Below are 22,013 nucleotides of genomic sequence, written 5' to 3'. Positions count from 1 at the left end.
TCAAAAAAACTTGCAATCACACTGGTACTGGGATTCCACAGTGTAATCTTTAATAAACGCACTTCCACAACCTTGTAAAGCCCGGTTGAACGGCTGCTATTATATTAAACATAAATAAAATGAGCAGAGTCCAAACAACACGTCCGTCTAGCACTTCTCCCTCGCTCTCCACAGAGAAGCTACGGCGCATACGTGTGACGTCATCAGCTAGACTAGAGCATCTTAAAGAGACACCACCAGTACGGCTGTTACAGTAGATTTTACAGTTTTTCTTGCTAAAATAATGTTTAAGGTTAAAATCAACAAGCTGATGTTTTGAAATCAGAGACACGAAGTCAAACATGAGAACAAATCTGGCATGTGGGTCTGTTACTGAAGTTAAATGTAAAACACTTTTGATGCAAATTGGAAATTTTTTAATTTAGAGAGAATTTACTGTTATTTTAAAAGAAAAATCACAGAAGTGACAATGTACAGTAGGTGCAGGTATACAAAATAAATAGGATTTAGGTTTTTATTTGTTGGCAATGAGTAAATTTGTAACCTGGCATTTGTAATTTTTTATTATCTTGTTCTTGATGTTTAAAGCAGTTTCAAATATTTTACAAAACTGCTCGTTTATAAAGCACAGGTGGAATGAGCAAATGCTTCAACCTACACCTTTTTGGTCTTTTCAAGCACTTGCGTTGATTTGAGAGTTATTGTGTTGATCTGTTGTTTTGTACATGCACATTTGATACATGTGATATTTGTATATGAATGTATTACATTTATGTTTGAAAATTTTATTTTATTGAACATGATCAAAATAAATAAATTGAAACTGTTCTGGCTCGATGGTGTCACGTCAGTCCCATCAGCATCCAGCAGACACTTGGCAGAATCAACAAACAAGAACAAGACACGTGGTCACGTGATTTTACGGAAGTAGAAAACAAGATGGCATCGCAGGGTGGCGGCGATCAAGGTACGGGGCTAGCATCATTATTGTATATAATCAAATAAGCTGTGACAGGTTCCGTAACTGCGTGGTAGGTGTAGCAAATCTAACAGATTAACAATTTGCTCCCAGTTTTTAGTTTTAGACCGGTTTGATTGACGCAGCAACGTTAACCGGACTGTTAGCTTAGCAACATGCTAAACGCTAGCTTGTCGCTAGCTAGTACATCACTTCATCTTTAGACGAGGAGATTCCCATACAGCAGTGAGTTAGCGGATGACATTTGAACGTCACACAAAATGTACCGAGCACAACCGTTAGCTTCAAGTTATCATCTCAAAAAGGCCTTCAGCAAATTAGTTTAGCGGATAAATAGTTCAGCGGCTTTGATAATTGATCGTTCGCGTCGAAAAGGTCGCAAGTTACTTTTACCTATAAATTCATCGGGTATTAAACGCGAATCTGCTAAAATAAACCCACAGACATATTATTAAAAATAATTTAAAGAAAACAACTTTATAGAGTATTTTTTGTATGCGTTTGTAAGCTTGGCCACAGTAGATTCATTATGACCTAATTAAATTTAACTTCGGTTTGTTTCTTTTGTCTCAGCGCTGGATGTGACTCATGACTGAGGCTTTCTTGTCTTCCAGGAAACTCCAAAGATCAGATCGTAGAAGTAGGAACTTTATTGTTAAAGGAGTAAGTATGTGCTTGTCGCCTGAGATTCTCAACAAAAAAGTGTGGAAACTAATTAGATGAGCATTTCTGACTTGATGATACTTTTATGTAATAAGTTACAGATTGTTAGTTATGCTATTATAAATGGAAAAATGCAAGAAATTGACTTGATTAATCAGAGTAATGCCCTAACTTTTCATCATGAGTGGACTACTTGAATAAAGACTTCTGTAATGATGTATGAGGCTACGATATTCTTCACTGGGTGTAGATGTTTCTAGATATTTGTCGCCACTATTTTGATGATTGTGTTGCTTTCACTTTTGGTAAACACATATATGGGTATTTTAGAGTCGTTTGCTGCCTTCAGAGGAAAAATATTTTTAGATTTCTTGCTCTGAAAGTTGTTTTTGTCCAACAACATGGCCCGTGACTTTGTGCGATTGGCTGTTTATCGTGGTTGGCTCAGACTGACTGGAGCTTGACACGGACATGGTTTCATTTGTACCATAGTTTAGGTATGAATCACCCTGATGCATTATATGCATGTGCAGAACAGTGAAACAAAGACTGACAAACACGGAAACACAGCTGTCCAAGCTTTGCAAACAGTGGTTTAATTCTGTATTTAGTTAAAATTGTGTTTTATAGAAACTTACACTTTTACATCCATCTTTTTAAAATTGAATATATTTACCTACGCTTTAACCAGTCACTTCCCCGCTTTGCATTAGAGCACTTTTCCTTGTGTTTGTGCGCCTCTGTGTAGTTTCATCTATGAGCGGGTGCGGCGACACGGAGGTGGCGGTGATGCTGTAGTGACGAGGGAACAGCTGGGGGCAGCAGAGCTGTGTGACCCGAACCACAAGAAGCTCGCTCAGTGCCTACAGCAGATTGGAGATGAGCTGGACGGAAATGTAGAGCTACAAAGGTAGTCCACCTGTCAGCATGTCTGTGTTTTTAAGTTTCAGCACAAAAGTATTAAAAGTTTATATCTCTTATCAGTTACGTCTGTGTGTTTAACATTTCCCTGACCAGTAAATTGTGGTTTCCTTAGGATGATAAATGACTCGTCACTTAGTCCCTCGAAGGACATCTTTATGAGAGTTGCCATTGAGATCTTTTCAGACGGAAAATTCAACTGGGGCAGGGTGGTTGCACTCTTTTACTTTGCCTGTCGACTCGTCATCAAAGTAAGCGAAGCGCCTCTGTTGAGCTTTACTTGTTATCACATGAAATTGTTTCACAACAGTATCTCTTCCTCCTATCTTTCCAGGCTCTTATTACCAAAATTCCTGAAATCATCAGAACTATAATCAACTGGACCATGGACTACCTCCGGGAAAATGTGATCAACTGGATAAGAGATCAAGGTGGCTGGGTAAGCAGATCGCTAACAACTGTGGTTAATAAGTCAAAGAGTTGTTTTGATAAGATGGATATTAATATTCATGTCTTTATGATTTTTAGGAGGGTATTCGTTCCCATTTTGGCACTCCGACATGGCAGACGGTGGGAGTTTTCCTGGCCGGCGTTCTTACCACTGTTCTAGTCATGCGCAAGATGTGAGAGGCATTCAAAGAGCAGACGAGAGAAAGACGGAAAGAGTTACAACAAACGGAACAGGAGCAAGAAAAAAAAATGACAGGGTCAGCAGGAAGACATTATGGCAGAGTGATCAAAAGGAGCTCGTATTTGAAGCCCTGGTCTTTTTTCTCCCACTCGAGTGGAAAATTGGGAGTTGGACTGGAAGCACTGTTCACTGTGCGATTGAAGGAGTGAGCTGTGCACGATTACGTGCGCAAACTCAAGGGGAAAGATGTCAGACTTGAAGAAAGACGAACGTTTTATGTAATTTATTTTTTATTTGGTACAAAGTCACTGCCCTCTTTTCTCCAGTGATCAAAGTTCTTCTGTTGTTTTAGTTGTAGTTCTTTCTTTTAAGCCTTTTTTTTGTTTTTCTCATCTTCCCGTCACTCTTCATGTCATCATTACGTCTGCACGCAAGCAAATTTCTATCCATATGTATTTGTGAGTAGTCACTGATAGAAATCTTATAAAACCGACTTTCTATGAACAGTCAGTCAAGGTGCTGTGATGTTTTTGCAACCATTTAGTGGATTAATTAAAAAACGATATAGACAAAAACATTTCCCACTTATGGTAAAACTAGCTGAGCTGATTAATGCCCGTCTTCCCATGAAAACACAGCTCTGCTTTATTTCAGGGAAGAACAAAAGTGCCACACTACAGAGTTGTGTACAAAGTTTTGTTTACATTTAACATGAATCATTTCGTTGTCAGAGACAGAATCTTAGTAAAAATGTCTATAGATTGAATCGATTTTTTTCTATAAATACAGTCATTTCCTATTCTGAGGTATTTCGACAGCCACAGGCCGAATGTGGCTCCCAGTTTTTTCTGTGAATGGAGCCACAGGTCATAAGGAGACGCGTGCTTTGACTTATGGAATACGTCGTGCTGCAAACGCAGACAGCAATGGACTGCTCGCAGATGCTTACCTCACTTTTGACACATTCAGAGTACTGTATTTTTACATCAGTTATTCAGTCTGCTGCAACATGTTTACACAGCGGAAAGCTTTTTATACATTTCTTCTTGTCGGTGCCTTGGTGTTTTCTTTTTTTAACGGCAAACTCTTTTTTTATATTCTCAAGTTCTCAGCTTTTCTATCACATTTGTAAACCTGACGTCGATTTCAAGTACCCCGAAAGGTTTTTCTCGCAGTGACTTTTATGTTGTAATACAGAAAATAAATCTTTTAATTCTTCTCGTTACTGTGTACGTTCATTATTACCGATTGTTCTCATCCTTGAACAGAACTGCATTATTTAGAATTTAACTACATAATTAAGATTTTAGATTAACCCAAATCTATCTATCCAACATTGTTTTCAGTGGCTATTAAAATCTAGCTGAGATTCTCACAAAATCTCCCCCCCCCCCCCATCTAATTTAGAAATGCAGGGTAAGGCAAATGAGGGTTATGATTTTAAAAGACACCCCCCCCTTTTTTTTTTCTGAAAACTGACACTGAAAAAGACTCACCCATCTTCAGGAAGATTCAGCCCCTTTAATGGTAATGCAATGTCCCATTGTGCCTGCGGTTTTCTTCAGATTAGATCAATCAACAGAACCCTAATCCCAACAGAAAACCTTTTTTTTTTTTTTAAATTGTCATTTTTAACTTTTAAAATGTTTCTTTTTCCAATGAGTGCCTAAACATTTACACGTCACTGCTCACCTCTCTTAAATTTACTGATAAACTGTATGACAGAATAATTATGATGACACAACGACCAAAACTCTTCAACAGACAAATTTATTCATCACTGTAACGTCACAAACTGTGAATCAAGTAAAAAGACAAATCAAGAATTTCTGGCTCACTGAACAATTCAGTTTGTTCATTACATGCAATAAAAACGATGTAACATACAAGCATCACATGAAACATTCACGGCTTTTAAGATCTTTTCCGCTGAAACAGACAAGTCGAGACATGTTTAAAACATTGGAGCTTGTTTTGAAATGATCAGTAATATTTCAGGGAATGTTTTGAGGGATCTATCTCATTTCCAGCACTCCGTCTCTGATCCTCCACCTCCATGCGGGGCTGAAGTCCGGAGCAGGAACACAGCAGAGCTCCAGACCAGATTCCAGCACCTCCTCGTCGTGAGCGACCTGCTGGCGCTGCAGGGTCTCCAGAGTGAACACCCGCTCAGAGATCTACAAAACAGACACTCATTTAGCTCCATTCTCCTTCTTATAATAAGGAATCGCTGTTTTGACACGTAAAAGTGTGATGCTGCCAGTTTGTACCTGATCGCTGATTCCAGTGGCGATGTGGCTAACCTTCACTCGACGCTTCTCTCTGATTCTAATGCTTCTCCCGCTGAAGCTCCTGATGGAGACATCCACCCCTGTTCCAACGGCAACACATTAGCCCTTATAATGCGTTTTAAACATTGAACTAATTGGAGGAAGAGGGATGTTTAGACATCTTATCTCACCTTCAAAACACCAAGGTGGTGGAGATGGTGTGTGGCCCAGCAAATCCATGCTGAGCGCCTGCACATCTGGTTGACTGTTGTAGGAGAAGAAGCCGGAGCTGAAGTCGTCTCCTGGGCTCAGAGACCAGCGGCCCGAGTCCTTGGAAAAACAAAAGCCGATCGGTTAAAACTTTAATATTACTGCACACAGAATAAGCTCCTTTAAAAGTTAAATTTGTTAAATTTTACAAAAATCATCAGAACAGTATTACTGTAGCTACGCCAACAAAGAAAGTGTTTAATACATCAAAAAAAAAATTGGATAAATTGAAAGATGATTTGTGCAAACAAAATTGGAACAGTGTATATGTGGATGATGTAAACAGAGCATATGATGAGTTTATGAATATTTTGGGAGTTTTGTATAAAAAACATTGTATGAAAACAAATTTTGTTAAGAAAGATGCTGTTGACAAGCCATGGATGACAAAAGGGTTGAGAAATGCCTGTAAAAAAAAGAACAATTTGTATTCATCCTTTTTGATGTTAAAAACAAAAGAAGCAGAGGACAGATATAAGAAATACAAAAACAAATTGACATGGATTATAAGAAAACATAAAAAAGAATATTATAGTGACTTATTAACTAAAGGTAATGGTGACACAAAAGCAACATGGGCAGTCATAAACAGTGTTTTTACAAAGCATAAAATAAAATCTGGTATTTCAAAACACTTTTTAAAAGAAAATACAGAAATTTATGATCGGAATGAAATAGCAAATGAATTCAATCATTATTACGTAAATGTTGGTACAAGACTTGCTGCTCAGATACCAAAAGATGATAGCGACGTGACTCAAACAATTGGGGGTTGTTCAAACAGCATCTTTCTTGGAAAAACGGATGAGGAAGAAATAATAAGTATTGTAAATAAAATTGTGGATAAAAAATCAAAAGATTGGGTAGACATGGACATGACCTTTGTGAAGGAAATCATGTCTTATGTAATTAAACCATTTACCTATATCTGTAATTTGTCATTTTCATCAGGAATATTTCCAGACACTATGAAAATAGCAAAGGTAATTCCTATTTACAAAAATGGTGAGAAATGTTTGTTTAGTAATTACAGACCGATATCGTTGTTACCACAGTTCTCAAAAATTTTGGAGAAGTTATTTGTAATCAGATTAGATACATTTATTGATAAAAATAATATTTTAAGTAGCAGTCAATACGGATTTAGAGCCAACAACTCGACATCAATGGCTCTTATGGAACTGATAGAACAAATAACAAATGCTATTGATCAAAAACAATATTGCGCCAGTATTTACGTTGATCTAAAGAAAGCATTCGACACGATTGACCATAGCATTTTATTCAAAAAACTTATTAAATACGGGATTAGAGGGCCGGCATTACAGTGGATCTCGAGTTATTTGGAAAAAAGAAAACAGTTTGTACAAGTACATGATACTAGATCTGAATTTTGTGAAATTACATGTGGAGTTCCACAGGGTTCAGTACTTGGACCAAAGTTGTTCATCCTATATATTAATGACTTGGTTAATGTGTCAGGGTTTTTCAAATGTGTTCTATTTGCGGATGACACCACTTTTTTTTGTCTAGGTCAAGATATAGAATGGATGTTAGAAAAAATGCAAACAGAATTTATGCAAATACAAAATTGGTTCAAACTTAATAAATTATCCTTAAATTTGGATAAAACAAATTATATGTTATTTACAAGGAGACAAAGAACTGTTAATATTCCATTCAAAGTTGATGGTGTAGAGATTTGTAGAGTTAGTGAGGTGAAGTTCTTGGGTGTGATTATTGACGAGGGATTAACATGGAAATCCCATTTGAATTATTTAAGAACAAAAATGGCCAAATCAATTGCATTGCTTTATAAAGTAAGGGATTTTCTGAATGATCATGCAATGTATATGTTGTATAATGTACTAATTGTTCCACACTTGGTCTATTGTGTTGAGGTATGGGGAAAGGCATGTAATACCAGTACAAAATCTGTTTTTGTTTTGCAAAAAAGGGCTATAAGAGTTATCACCCGAAAACATGGCAAATATCCTTCCAATATATTGTTTTGTAAATTGAGGTTATTGAAATTCTATGATTTAGTTGATTATAATATTTTGTTAGTTATGTATAAGGCACACCTAAACTCATTACCCTCAAACATCCAAAAACTCTTTGCAAAGAGAGAGAGCTGTTATAATCTTAAGGGGACACAGATTTTTCAGAAACCCAAATTCAGAACCAGTTTGAAAGAACGATGTACCTCGATTCAAGGAGTTAAATTGTGGAACGACCTACAAAATGATGTTAAAAATGCCAAATCATTGTACATGTTTAAGAGATTGTCAAAGATTGGATTCTTGAAGAAGTATGAAACAGTATAAAGTGAGCTCATATTAACGTTGTTTAACTGAGATGGACGACTGACTTTGTTTTTTGTTGCAGAAGATAACCATTTCTTTCCTGTTTTGATTCAGAGTTGAGAAAAAAGGGGCAGATATTATAAGATTTTTTTCTTCTTTCTGCTGCCTTTCATTTCATTTTGTTTTTTTAAAAAATTTTTTGAAATACATATGGATTGAGATGTATTTTTTATTTTTTAGTATGTCAAAAAATGTGTTAGGTTGTTTTTTTTGTATTAAATGAAATGAATGAATAAAAAAAAAATAAAAAATAAATAAAAATAAAAAAATTTGTGGTGAATAACAAAATGCTTGCCAGACTTTTCAGGAACTACTGTCTATTAGATAAGTAACATCTTCAAGACTATTAAGCTTTGAAATTGGGATGCATAGCTGAGGCAAAAGAAAATTTTGGTCTCAACAAATGTAAAGCAGGGGACAAAGAAATTGGGCCCTGGCAACTCAAAATAGAAATGTGTGATTTGTCTGTTTTGAGTCACCTTTTTCTCCCTCGGTTCCCAGATAGAAGGATCACTTTTGATACAAGACAGGAGCTGCTCCTGCTCCTCAGCAGAATGAAGCTGAGACAGGCTGTTCAGGCAGAAGTCTGAAGACAAACATGAAAACCATGAGCAGAGTTTAGGCACAACATCTAACACGCGACGACGAAAAGCGTCATTAACAGAAACGTCACCTCGCTCCAGTTTACGACACTCATCGTCCAACACGGCGGTGATCTTGTCTCTCCACTTTTGGCTTGGCTCAGCGATCAGCGGTTGTGGACCAGGAGGCAGTTTCTGTGTGTTTAATCCCGCTGTGATCACTTTTTCAGCGGAATCCAGGTGGTCCTCTTTGTCGACAAACTCATCACTGCTATTACTGAGTCGCAAGGAGTCGGGCAGTTTGCTGACAGCATACAGAGGCTCTGTGAAGGGACCCTGGACTGGACTGGTGAGTCCTCCAACTGCAGTTTAAAAAAGAAACATTATATGCATATTGGAGATGATCTGAGATATAAAAAATGTAAAAGTCAATACAACGATAAATTGCTTATTGCTCAAATTTAGCTGCTAAGGCTGCACTGTGCTGTTGATATTGTATATTTAACTGCTGGAGCCAAAACGTTCCTTTTGAACGTGTTTCTTGCATTAATATAAAGACTGTATAAGACGCCGAAAGCAGCGCAGCTTTACTTCACCTTCTTTCAGCGCTCTGTCTGTTTTTTCTTTGAGCTGAGTCGCTGATGACCTCTTAACTGGATCCTTCTGGAGTCCAGCCTTTAAAACCTCAGCTGTGAAAGGGCTGCAGTCAGGTGGGATCTCTCTGAGAGGTGGGGGCTCATTTGCAATCTGCAACCATCAGAATAGGAGGATTTAGTCATCTGTGTTGCCTTACGCCGAGGATCAAACGTATGTCGTGAAGCCACAAATGTATCAGCACCTTCAGGTAGAGTATACAGGAGTAGTATCTTGTCCAAGGTTGACACCCACTAAGCATGTGCAGTAACATACAGCAGCTGCTCCACACATCTGCTTTGGCTCCGCGGGGTTCCCCTTTTACGATCTCAGGGGCCATGTGAGTCTCTGTTCCTTTTAGATCTGATATGAATTACATTTGGGAATTAAAAACATGCAAGTGGACAGATGAAACGTCACTCAGCCGAGAAGCTTAGATTGCACTGTATTTACCTTTGGACCCACTGAGGCTCCAACCCTGATTGTCAAGTTTCTCTGCATGTCCAAAGTCACACAGGAAGGTGTCTCTCCCGTCCTCTGAGAGCAACACGTTGTCAGCTGTAGGAAGCAAGCAGAGCGTTAATCTTGGTCCTGCTGAGTGGCCTCACAGGCGCATTGTTAGAGCTGAAGTTGGTGCATGAGATCATTAAAACCAGGCCAGCTGTGTGGACATTAAACAGGCCACAAACTAAAGAGCTGTAGAAGAGGGAAAGATGATTTCAGTTTGGGACAGCTACAGAAGAAAACATTTTCATCTGGACTGAATAATGAGAAAGGTTTTCCCTGGAGCGTTACAAACACCAGGGGGCGCTTCAGCTTCAAAAGAAAAACATGTTTTGTCTGTGCATTGGCCCATTTGTCGTTCTTCCTTTATTTTGGTTTCCTCCTTTGATCAGACTTCTTCTCTTTTTACATCTTCCATTCTCTTTTCATTCCAGTATTTCCTATTTTCTGTTTGTCCATCTGTCTACACTTGTGCCATTTCTCCTTTACTGTTCTCGCCGACTACTTCCTGCTCCTCGTCCCATCCCCCCATGTATTTCATTCTCCCTTTTCTTTCTCGCTCTCCTGATCTTGTGCACATGCGCCGTTTCTAAACAGCAGCGGTGAGTCACGCTGTGGGAAATTCCCAGCCCGTCAGCGGTAATCTGGTTTCACCAAGAAACACAGGTGCCTCATGATCAAATCTGGACTGTATCTATGACACTTGTATTCCATACAAAAGACATAAAAACCTCTCAAGAAAAATAACTCTCACTCCGTCTGATTTTCCACTGGATACCACAACAAAGGACAGACACTTATTACGCTTTGTTTGACAGCGTCTACAACTAGAAAACCTCAGAGTTTATCCTGAATATTTACATTTCATGATTAAACCTGCTCTTTTCACACATTTCTGGGAAAACAAAAAACATCTCTTCCTGATGCCATTTCCTGTGGCACATCCCCAAAAAGGTTATTTTCATAACTCTGACACTTCTCAAACATTAACACCTTCAACAGATCAGCAATGATTCTTTTACGGGATCATTTGCATCCTTAAATTTTATAATTAAAAGGCCTTCTGTTCCTTGAAAGAATGCAAATCGCACAGCGGTTTTTTTGTCAAAGTTTCAAACTAAGATCTTATGAAGAGAAGGAAAACAGTTAAAGCCGCTTTAGTCAAACTTTGTAAATAAGACGCAAAATCTCATGCAATATTGAGAGATCTCACAAGACCTGGTAGGACTCAGAGTATGTGTTAAGGAAGACTCTCAGCTACTACCACACCACATCTTAGACAAATATCTGCAAAACTGACTAAGTTATAGACAGTTTTAGTTGTAGCCTTTTCTACGGTGGCTATCTTGAATTTGGATGACTCCAAAAGGTAATTAGTTGTGATGTGCATTCAATGTTTTTTTTCTAAATGCTTGTTTTAAATCCCTTCATTGGTTCAGACAAACAAACACATGCACACACGGGCAAAACCTTTAATGCCTCTCGCCTTTAATAACTCATACCTGCCTTGAAAACTAGCTCACTAAGGTACAGCTTATAAAAAGAAATAAATCTTTGTTTAACATACCTTTAATGTCTAAATGCGCCACCCGTTTCTTCCCCAAGTATTCCAGCCCCGTTAGAACTTGAAAGAAGAAGTGGAGACTTAAATCTTCTGGCAGTCGACCGCGCTCCACTATGAGCTGACTCAAAGACTCTGGACATGACAGAAAAAGTCAAAGATTAGATTAAATAAATGAATTTGGTGCTTTTATTTACCCACACAATTAAGATAGGCCACTAGGATCTTCAATGCAATCCACACTGCAACACTTAAAGGGAGCTAAACAGTCATTTCACGCATCCCAGAACCACCCACTTACACATCTTGACACTGATCACATCCTCATTTCTATACACTTCATTATCCTCAACCAGTGTGTGACAACAGTAGCTGTTAGTCACAAGGAAATGTGCTGTTTGTAAAAAAAAAAAAAAAAGGTTTATTTACTAGATTTCTGGTCCATCAAAAGGAGCACATGAGGTCCATTTCGTATGACTCCGAAGAGTTCCACCACCCGAGGAGATCTGAGGGTACTCCACGCACCCACCTCCTCACTGCTGAACCTCTTCAGGTGAATCTGAGACCAAAAAAACAAATAAGACTTCAGTTGGCTGACTTAAATTAGGCGGTGGGAAAAAACAAAGAGGGTGTTACGCTCTTGTTTACCTTTTTGATTGCATATTTGAATCCTGTGTTGAGATCTTGAGCACTGTGTACTTCACCATAGGAACCTTGCTTGATAAACTGTGATAAGACGTATTCTCTCCCTTCTTTGTACTCCGAGTCCATGAGCTGAATTTTCTTTAAGGAAAAAGGAGAAACAAGTCAATTTAAATGAAACCCCTGATGAGTGAATAAAGAAGACAGGAAGGAGAATAAAGAAGAGAAGAACATACATCATTGTAAAAAATGATTCCTTCGTTGCACTCCGAATCGTCTAAGGAGGACTCATCCTCACTCTCCATTACTTCACTTTCCACATCTTTGAAAAAGGGACCTGCGTAGCACGGGTCCCCCTGGCTGACGCTGCCCCTGAGGCCAGCGAGGGCGAGGGAGCAGTCTCCCAGGCTACTGAGCGAGTCGGAGCTTCGGTCCTGCTCGTATGACTGGAAGGTGGAAAGGGGGCACAGGACCGGGTTGGGCCAGTTGGTGTTGTAGATCGGTCTGGTGTAGAGAGGATGTCCTCGATCCTGCTCGACCGAGCTTTCAATGCTGCCACAGCAGGACGTGCTGAGGTCGCTTCTGCCTCCGAGAGACGACTCCTCCTTCAGAAGAACAGCAGAAAGCAACGCAGTTGATTAAACAAAGTCAAGTTAAAATTCTTAGGAATTGAACTTTCGAGGCAGGGCAGGCAGTTCCACTTCCATTACACAGGAAGACAAATATTTGCAAGGCAGTCTTGGAAGGCCGTTCTGACTTCTAAAAAGACTGAGGAATGTTGCAATCTATCTTCTAAAATGATTCAGTGTGTATAAGGAGAACAGTATTGCAAATACAAACTTCCTTCTAAATGCTGGTTTCAAAGCTGTTTTCATATGCAAGGAGTGGATACAAACAGGCACAGCAGTGTCCTGATCTTATTCTAAAATACAGTCAATATTCTAAATATGCTGTTTACATGAGCTGCACAGAGGGTAGTTCAATCATACTCACATTTACAAATAAGACATTTTAATCAGTCATGCCTCTATTACATCCTGTTACACAACTGAGTGTCCAAACATTGAATCCCATTTATACCCCTCTAAAAAAGAAGCCAGATTTGTTTGTCCTCCAAGCCTAAAATGTGTCTTTTTTTATTTTTTCTTAGCCACAGACATCCTGTTCTGCACAGACTCTGTCTGTTGGATATATTACAGACAAACAATTAACCTATTTCTTAATGAAAACAAGCCCAAAACAAGCAACTAGTTTCCTAAAAAAAATAAGCCCGCTTATACTAAGCAGACCTGGCAACTTTGGAGCTGAAGACATGAATTATAAAGCAGTAATGTGCCAGATGTTATGAAAACTATTCAGTTTAACGAATTATTCTTTACTCTAACTATGACCTTAAATGAATGTAACTTATATATCAGAAACATCCAGCTCTCACCTGGATCAGGCCTACAGAGCTCCCACTCTCCTGTTCAGGGACTCCAGACGGCGTTCGATGTCTCTGCCGCTGCGTCTCCTTCCTCTTCTCCTGCCTTTTCTTCCCCTTACTCTTCTGCCTCCTCCGGTTTTTCTTTCTCTGCGTGTGACTGCCCGAAACGCTGCTGGGCTCCTGGACGGAGGCTGTGGTCGGGCACGCCACGTTGTTGTGCTCGGAGGAAAGACTGGAGGGAATAAAAGTTAAGATATTTTTACATGTAATTCAGAAGCTAAAAGAAAAAAAAGAGGTGATATTTTGGGGCGTGTTGACAGCTCAATGTTATACCTGCTGGTGAAACAATTTGGGGAGGGTACAAAAGAGGGTTTGAAGCAAGAGGGAATAAACTCCTGAGTCCCCTGGGTTTCACCTACAGAAAGAAAAGTTTTAGATGTTAAATTCAGTCGAGAAACATTTTTATGTCGTATAAATAAAAATAAGTCAAGATATTTACATTCAGCCTGAGCAATGATGGTTGAGGTCTTTACTGGCGATTCGCCCACTTGTTCTGCGGTCCCTCGTGTTATGAGTTTATTAATGTGGGGAATTGCACCCCACTCCGGGACAGGCAGGTAGCCTTTTTTTGTGTCCTTCCCCTCCTCTTCCTCCTCCTCCGTCTCCTGCTCCGTGCTGGAGCAGGACGGGTAAGACCCCTTCAGCTCGGCTTTGGGCAAGCCGGAAAACGGTTCTGTTGAGTTGAAAAACCTCTGCCTCACCGCCATTTCATCTGAGGGATCTGAAATCAAAGCATATCAAGTCACGTAAGTCACGTTCCATCTTAAAGAACACACTAAGGTTTTGTAACGAGCCAGACACACTTCGGTTCATGTGGGGCTCAAGCAGGCAACAATTTTTAGGGAACCCTCTAGACAAGATATAAATCTTTTTATTTATTTCTTCTTACAGCCTAGACACACATCCTGACACAGGAGTCTAAAACCTGAAGAAATTCAGTCTGCTCTTATTTGACAGAGAAATCCATTAAAATACAACGTTTGACGAAGTGGAAGCAGCAACAGTTTTTGCTTCATAATAGTGACTTTAAATAGTTCTTCCACAAGTTGAAAATTTATATTCAAAGAAACTACAACGTTTTTCATCATTATCACACGACGCAGAAGGTAAAGGCAGCGCGCTAACATTTTTTTCCCCCAGAGTCTGTGTTCGGTTGTCTGTACTATTAGCAAAATAACTCATGAATCAATAAATGGATTTAAATGAAACTTTTCAGAAAGTAATTATTGGGCTGACGTCTGCAACTGATTAACTTTTAGAGTCAAGCCAATTCAAGATGGCCACCGCAACCAACTGACCTTAGAAAATACAGAAATGGCTATATATCAGTAAATGTAACAGCATTCAGCTAAACTTTGGTGTAGTAGTAGCCAACGGTTGCTCATAAAACACTAAGTGCTAACAGATCATACATGATATCACATTAGACTGCACATAATGTTATTTTTATATTTTTAATGTTCAACCAAAATGGCAACAACTCCATCATTTGTCCACATGAAATGATCTCAGTTCAAATATCTGGCATTAAAGGAAGTAGGGGCGTTGCATTCCTTCAAACGATGCTGGGCATTTAATCATAAAGTGCGTTTGTAATAGTTTTCAATCCAAATAAAAAAGGACTTCTGACACAAACTGGTCCTGCATCATTTCTACAGTCATACGGCTGCTGCGAGTCAGACGCAGTGACCTTTATAAATGTTAAAAATCTGCATAAAAAAATAAAAAATGCTCACTGTGTGGCAGAGAAAGTTTCTCTTCTGCTTATTTTAAAGTGATCTAAAGAAAAAATAGCTCAGACACACCCAGCATATCTTTCATTTGACAAGCATTTTGTTGATACTGCCTGCCCAAAAAGTACATTTTGTTGTTTTCTGAAACAGCTACAGTAATACGAGGGGGGAAGGTAACAAACCTGACTCAAAATAAGACTGAGAGTCTACTTTGCTCACCAAATAGCAACCCGCTTACATATTAGTCCAGCAGCCCTTTATTGCACCTTTTTCGAGCCTGCCTGAAGCTCGACAAGTCGACACTTGATTACCGAACTGAAGCGAAACTCTGAGCGTTTTCAGTGGGCAGACAAGACAGGAAACTGAACCACGGCCTTGTTTTGACAGTTGCAAACTGTTTCATCAAAAGCAAGCGCTCCACTTCAGTTAGAGGAAGTATTTTAGGTGAGGCACAGCCAGACTGAATTACCAATAACGATTTGCGTGACTGTGGCCAGCACAGCGTGTGCGACTGTAAAACTAATACATTTACACATACTGTTTTTATCTCAGCACAGCTTAAAAGCACGGTTGCAGCTTATTGCATCAGTGCATCCCTTGATCCCTTTTCGCACAATGAAGACTGAAAGCTTGACTAAAACAATCAAATAGCAACTTGAAAAGGTAGATGTTTTGCATTTTATCGACAAGCTTGTTAGTACAGGAAGAACACTGTCCGACTTCAACGAAATGTGTTCGAATCGAAAATATTACCTTTTGTCCGCCGACTTCATGCACTGACAGATTATCAAGAACAACGCGGTTTGACTGTTACTTCCGCATCACAATGCTGCACCACCACACCCTGACTAATTTACGTGGAAAGGAAGTCGAAAAAAATAAAAAAAATAACCCTGCAGTAAACAAAACCACAAAAACAACTCTGTACGCACGGGGCAGCGCAATCTGAACACGTACCGATATCCTCCGTGAGCAGCGCAGAATAAGCTCATCTACGTTAACTAGGTGCTGGGTCTGTCCTCCTCGTCCTTCATAATTTGTTTTAGCAACGACTCAGCCTCTGCTGCTTTGCTCTCAGCTCTGCTTGATGCTGGCTGCCGACCAATCGGGGGAGGAGCGTGCCGACAACGACTTATGGGAATCGCTTCAACGCTTCCCCATATTCCCCCCCTCCTTCTGCTCTCTCCATCAGAACTGGTTTATTTACTCTGTCGCCTTGCAGCTACTGCAATTAAAAAAAAAGTGTTTGTTTGTGCCGCCGATGATCAGCTGTGAACTATGAACAGAGAAGAAGCAGAATGACATCACTCTATTGCCTCCCAATGTATAATAAAGGTTAGAAGAACTAAATAACTTGAACCTACTGGAACTAGGCACAGTGTGAATTTCTAACTTGGACAAATAAGTTGTTTGGCACTTGTATTGTGATATCTGCATACGTTCTTATCAGCTGGGATGAGTTTCTGACCTTCTAAAAACACCCTTAAATGTGAAGAGATTTGTGACCTTTCACGCGTGATATTTGAACAAGAACACCCCCCCTAAAGCCAAGAGTTGCTGATCCTATAAAAGGTCTGTTCCACTTCATGTTAAGCCACCATAAACTCTTCATTATACGTCTCGTCAGAAACAACCACGAGCTTTCTTTCTATTCTAAAACCAACAAAAAACATTCTGATATCTGACATTATGAGTATGTTCTTGTGGAAAATATTTGCAACATCTGAATTTAGAGCAAGCATATGAGCTGTCTCCCTTATCTATCTGAAACAATCTCACTTTCTTTTCTTTTAAGCAGCAAAACAACTTACTCAATTCAAAACCACCACCGAACACAGGAAATTCAGAATACCACTTTAAAGGCCCTCGCTGCACGCTAAGAACTAAATGCAAGCTGCAAGATCCACCTGCACTGATAGGAAACAATGTTTTAAAAAAATTTAAAGAATAAAAGGCCTACCATTCCTTGAAGGAAAGCATATCACTCGCTGCCTTTCGTGCAAAAGCTCAAAGCTAACATCAACTTATGATGAGAAGAAACAGAGTCACCGTCGTTCTGGTCAAATCTTGTAAATGATCTAATTGGAGTCATCCCAGTTCAAGTTGGCCCCCACAGTTCAGTCATTTATACAGATATTATAGCTGAGAGTCTTACTCAACGCAGAATTCAAGCTCTAACAGATCGTGTAAGATGACACATCTTACACGATCTGTTAGAGCTTGAATGACTCCAAAAAGGTAATCAGTTGGAGATGTTTACCCAGTGATTACCTTTTTGAAATTTTCATTAAGATTTGTCCACCGACTCATGAGATAATTTGCTAACAGACAGATTTGTATTTCTGTCCTTATTAGGACATTGTATTGACTTCTGTTCAATTCTGTAGCCTAACCCTAACTTTTACACACCTAACCTAAACTTTTAACCCCAAAAAGTGACGTTCCACCATATTTGGGCCAGTTTTTGGTCTCTGAAAGGACCACCGGTGCTGACAAACTGAGCGTACAAGCACACATAAAACATTATCGCCATGTATTTGTGTACACACGCACCAAGAGTACCATTTCCTCATAATATGAGTAAACACACACGTAATAAAATGATTAGCCATAACAACACGGCCAAACACTTGTTGTATTTTAAATCTTCCTTTGTCTTTATAGTTCTTCTTTTGTCCCCATTGTTTTATTTCACTGCAGCTTTTTATTTCTAATTTCCTGTTTACCTTTACGCATCTCACTTTCTCAGTCTCTTTTCTATTTCCCCCCTTTTTTAATTGCATTTCTAATCTGTTTTGTTATAATTAACACTTTGTTTCTCTGGTTTTTCCAATATTCGAGTTGTTTTGCTACTCCAATACCTTTTCTCCTCATATAAAATGAACAGATGCCAGCGTTTATTCAGCAACCATGTCCTTGTATGACAGTAAATCTAATCATTAGGGTACAAAGTGCCACACAGGAAGGAAGTTACCAGCTTCGTACACACAGAAACCATCTTGATTTCGACATTTAAAAACTCCTGGTAAAAGTTCAGATAAAAAGGAAGCACGGTCAGAATTAGCATAAATAAAGTTGTGTCATGTCCTTTTATTATGGCAAACAGGTACTTGATAGAGGAAGTTTATTTGTTTAGGACTAAGCTTATAAACAAAACCTGCGGAAGAGGAAAAATCGAGCAATAATATGAAATTTGGAAAAGCAACTTTCTCTTTTTTTTGCAAACATTATACAACAAAATGACAGCCAAAACTGTTTACAAGTAGAAACGCAATTGAAAAATGCCAAAAAGCCCAAGGAAATAGAAAAAAATGTGGAAACAAGCAGGAAAATTTTAAAATATTAATTAATTAATAAATACATAATAAAGTGTAATTGAAACAACATAATGTGGCAAAAATGCATACACTTAAAATGTCATAATAGATATCAAAATTAATAAAAATGAGAATATTAAGTATTTTAATTACACCTCCACACTTATCTGTTTTATTTCTTTTATATAGTCAAAATACTCCCAGCATCCTAAATTAAAACTTCTTGCCTTTTTGTAAACATGAAAAAGTCAAACAGGTAAAGTTTCAGCTCAGGCACCAGGACAGCAGTTGTTTTAATGAGACACATCTGTCTTAAAAAAAGAAAAAGTGAGTTTTGTTTTTTTTTAAACTATAACTTAAATGTAGATTACTGAACAAAACGTGTTATAATACTGTCACTAAACATTTTAGCTACTGCTACAATATAACAGCTGAAATTATAGATCTCAGCAAATTCTTGTGTGCGCTGTCTCTGCAGTAAAAATCATAACTTCCGTCTTTCGAGCGACTCCGCGCCATTTGCACACAAACGGAACACCGAACGGTTTTACGACTCGACGAACAGCCAGATGTTTCAAACATAAACAGGTCTTCCTCAAAATCGCGACGAAACACAAACACCATACATCTAAGAACGCGATTTAGTTAATTAACTTTAGATTAATAAGGCTAATAGTTCCACTCACCGTTCCCGATGTTATAGGCGTCGGCCGATGGCAGAGCGGTCACGTCGAACCTGTTTGCCGGAAGTCGTTGACGGTATATTTTCAAGTAGATTAAAGTAGCTTACAAAATTAAAAAATACTAACATTTATTGTCATTTTTAAAACACCATGACACTAGCATTAAAGTGTAAAATTATTTATGTATTTCTATTTTTATTCTTGCCTAAGGAATATGTTTACATGTTCTAATAAGTAAATGTTGCGCTTTTATTTTGAAAGTAAAACGCTCAAAACGTCCGGTGGGCACATGTTTTTAATTTGACGTAGATACCGGATGTTGAAGGAAAAAGACTAATAATAAAATTATTAATTATATTAATTATAATAATTATTATTATAATAATAAAAAAATAATAATAATAGATAATCGAGTTATTTAAATTAATAACGCTGTAACAAATAAGCGTTTTCTGTTCTCAGCTAAAAAATATATTAGCACAAAATTTTTTATTATTATTATTATTATTTTTATTATAAAGAAATGTTTATCGTTTGCATCAAAAATTAATTCCCAAATATACTGTCATTGAAACTTTATACAAAGCTGAATCGCTTTTTTATGTCCTATAAATATCTCTTGACTGTATACAGTTTGATGATAACCTGTATGACAGGATGATTCAACATTGTTTTCTTTGCTGTGAAAAGAAGAAAAACTACATCTAATTTAAAAGTCCTAAAAAAAAAACAACCAAGAAATTCAACTATTACAAAACTGTCACAGAGAGAATTTCAAAATGACTATCAAACAATCAATCAAATGGCAAAAAAATAGAGCCGTGGACACTTACTACTTCTCCTGTGTTCTTCAGACAGTTTTTCTGTTGGTAAGACAGTTTGTCAGGTTCATCTTGTCTGCAGTCCTTTTTCATGAACTTCTATTAGAATGGCTAAAGTTCTCGATGTCGACTACAAGAACAGGACTAACTGGTCTGTGGTTGTAAGAACAATGTCTGCAGCAACACTTTGGTCCCGGACACACTGGTGCACTTCCTTGGTTGCCAGATAATTGGAAAAATCCATCTTTGGACATGAAGAGATGGAATTGTTCCTGTGAGCACAAAAAAAGAAATAATGAGTTAAAATTAAATATGCATGTTTATAAATCAACAAAACAGAAATATGCATGGCTCTGTGCATTGATCTGCACATATAGTTATTTCCTTGAAAGATGTCAGAACCACATGTACACATTTAATAAATGCTAGTCACAAAGGAAGTTGTGTGTGCCCTGCTTTTGTGGCAAAAGCTGTCAGCTACAAAATATCTCCATGCTTGATTAAAAAACAATAAATGAACAAAGACTTTTTTGCAATTTTACAGACCCAATTGCCGTCCATTGTCTTCCTGTCTTCTCATAAACTGATAGAGTTAAGAAAAGAAATACACACCAAAAAAGTTTTATTGTTCAGACATCCTTTTTTCTTTCAGTTCGATCTCCCACTCAATTTTTGTAAAGTGGTAAAGATTGGGAACCAGAGGTGCTGACTTATCAAGTCATTTCAAGAGACATTATTGACAATTTGCTTTTAAAGTCTTATTTTAATACCGTCTAACACCATTGATAGCTGCGTTATATTCTTGTTTATATCATCATGAACAGCTCACTAGTTACTCTACTTTCTTTTCCTTTTTTAAATATATACATTAAGATGAAATTGTATTCTCAACAAATGTGTCAAAGTAAAACAGAAAAGTGTTACCTGTATTGGCACTGATTTACCACAAGATGGAGACATAACGTTAGAACGTCTGTAATGTCTGCATTTACATGAAGCTGAATACCTTTTCTGTTGAGCATTTTATGTTAATCAGTTAAGTACTTTGGCTACTGTTAGTGCTTCTCATTAGCCTATCTAGTCTTAATATTCATATCTGGTGGTTTTAAAGGATGACTTCACTGTAAATTCCAAGAGCTGACCAGTAAATTGTATTGAGTAATTTCATTACTATCTAAACTTGATAAGTCATCAACTGGTTTGTTTTAAGCTGGTTTTCCTGTGGTTTACTTATATAAACTTTGATAAAATTGCTTCTTAAATAACATTTAGATTAATATGGGATTTATATGTGTCTTTTTCTTACTATGGAAGCCATTTGTTCATTTGAACATATAGAATCTTAAATATCAAAACATCATCAATATGCTGCTTAATATGAACCCTTTTTACAAATTAGTCTGTCTTTTTGTTGTGACATTTACTTTAACAAAACCCACAAAACTTGGAATGATAATCAGATAAGTACTGGATAAAAACAAAACAAAATGTTTCTGTTCTAATCATTTATTTGGAGAAGAAGAGAAGAAGAAGATTTACCAAGTATTTTTGAAAATAAACATTTTGGATGGACTTTTACAATGAAAATAAAAACTATGTTTTAGTGTGTAAGTACATTTCACCCGATATCAGGTTTCCTTTTTCATTTAGGTTAGGCTAATGTAAGATTAAAATTCAGAAGAAATTATACATATATATATAAATTGGGCTCCGGGAACAACGCCCTGTTAGGGGGCTCAGGAAGCTCCTGCATTTTAAGAGTTTTCAAAGGTTAAAACCTGTAATTCTGATGTACATGGTCTGCTGAAAACTTATCAATGGACTCTTTTAAGTTATGTAAAGTTTAGTATCAAAATGTTAATATCTCAAATTCAACAGAAATTAATCTGACTGCTTAGAACATTTACCCATTACGACAGTACAATCCTACAGCTACATATTTTATGACATAG

At 37.8% G+C, this 22,013-nt stretch overlaps 2 protein-coding genes across 5 annotated transcripts; one reads left to right on the top strand and one right to left on the bottom strand.

The window, feature by feature from the left end:
- Window positions 1–903: 903 nt before the first annotated feature.
- Window positions 904–4,415, top strand: LOC108246126 (apoptosis regulator BAX). The gene is made up of 6 exons (XM_017433503.3): window positions 904–967; window positions 1,594–1,642; window positions 2,391–2,552; window positions 2,679–2,814; window positions 2,898–3,002; window positions 3,092–4,415. The coding sequence occupies exons 1-6, from the start codon at window positions 940–942 to the stop codon at window positions 3,188–3,190; spliced, it is 579 nt and encodes a 192-aa protein (XP_017288992.1). The 5' UTR covers window positions 904–939; the 3' UTR covers window positions 3,191–4,415.
- A 530-nt stretch (window positions 4,416–4,945) lies between these two features.
- Window positions 4,946–20,213, bottom strand: map3k14a (mitogen-activated protein kinase kinase kinase 14a). Of its 4 annotated transcripts, none has more exons than XM_017433556.3 (16): window positions 20,074–20,213; window positions 13,947–14,228; window positions 13,781–13,862; window positions 13,457–13,679; window positions 12,258–12,626; window positions 12,028–12,162; window positions 11,809–11,938; window positions 11,386–11,514; window positions 9,768–9,872; window positions 9,520–9,677; window positions 9,278–9,428; window positions 8,774–9,043; window positions 8,580–8,686; window positions 5,656–5,794; window positions 5,465–5,565; window positions 4,946–5,371 (listed from the first exon to the last, which is right to left on the bottom strand). In XM_017433556.3, exons 2-16 carry the CDS (start codon window positions 14,212–14,214, stop codon window positions 5,210–5,212), a joined length of 2,529 nt encoding a protein of 842 aa, XP_017289045.1. In that variant the 5' UTR covers window positions 14,215–14,228; window positions 20,074–20,213; the 3' UTR covers window positions 4,946–5,209. The 4 variants fall into 4 exon arrangements, with proteins under 4 accessions (XP_017289045.1, XP_017289042.1, XP_017289043.1 ...); XM_017433553.3 differs by lacking the exon at window positions 20,074–20,213 and adding an exon at window positions 19,244–19,392; XM_017433554.3 differs by lacking the exon at window positions 20,074–20,213 and adding an exon at window positions 16,198–16,355.
- Between the last annotated feature and the right edge of the window lie 1,800 nt (window positions 20,214–22,013).

This window comes from Kryptolebias marmoratus, linkage group LG12 (genome assembly GCF_001649575.2).
Source record: "Kryptolebias marmoratus isolate JLee-2015 linkage group LG12, ASM164957v2, whole genome shotgun sequence".
NCBI lineage: Eukaryota > Metazoa > Chordata > Actinopteri > Cyprinodontiformes > Rivulidae > Kryptolebias > Kryptolebias marmoratus.
The sequence above is the reverse complement of the archived record's forward strand: the minus strand, read 5'-3'. Positions and strand labels throughout refer to the sequence as shown.

What these genes read in the sequence shown, in the direction of transcription:
- LOC108246126 (XM_017433503.3), top strand. Translation starts at nt 940, where the DNA reads ATGGCATCGCAGGGTGGCGGCGATCAAG. An exon ending in GGAACTTTATTGTTAAAGGA is followed by an intron (nt 1,643 to 2,390) that starts GTAAGTATGTGC and finishes GCCTCTGTGTAG; the next exon opens with TTTCATCTATGAGCGGGTGC. An exon ending in CCTGTCGACTCGTCATCAAA is followed by an intron (nt 2,815 to 2,897) that starts GTAAGCGAAGCG and finishes CTATCTTTCCAG; the next exon opens with GCTCTTATTACCAAAATTCC.
- map3k14a (XM_017433556.3), bottom strand. Translation starts at nt 14,214, where the DNA reads ATGGCGGTGAGGCAGAGGTTTTTCAACTCAACAGAACCGTTTTCCGGC. An exon ending in CATCATTGCTCAGGCTGAAT is followed by an intron (nt 13,863 to 13,946) that starts GTAAATATCTTG and finishes TTCTTTCTGTAG; the next exon opens with GTGAAACCCAGGGGACTCAG. An exon ending in GCTCTGTAGGCCTGATCCAG is followed by an intron (nt 12,627 to 13,456) that starts GTGAGAGCTGGA and finishes GTTCTTCTGAAG; the next exon opens with GAGGAGTCGTCTCTCGGAGG.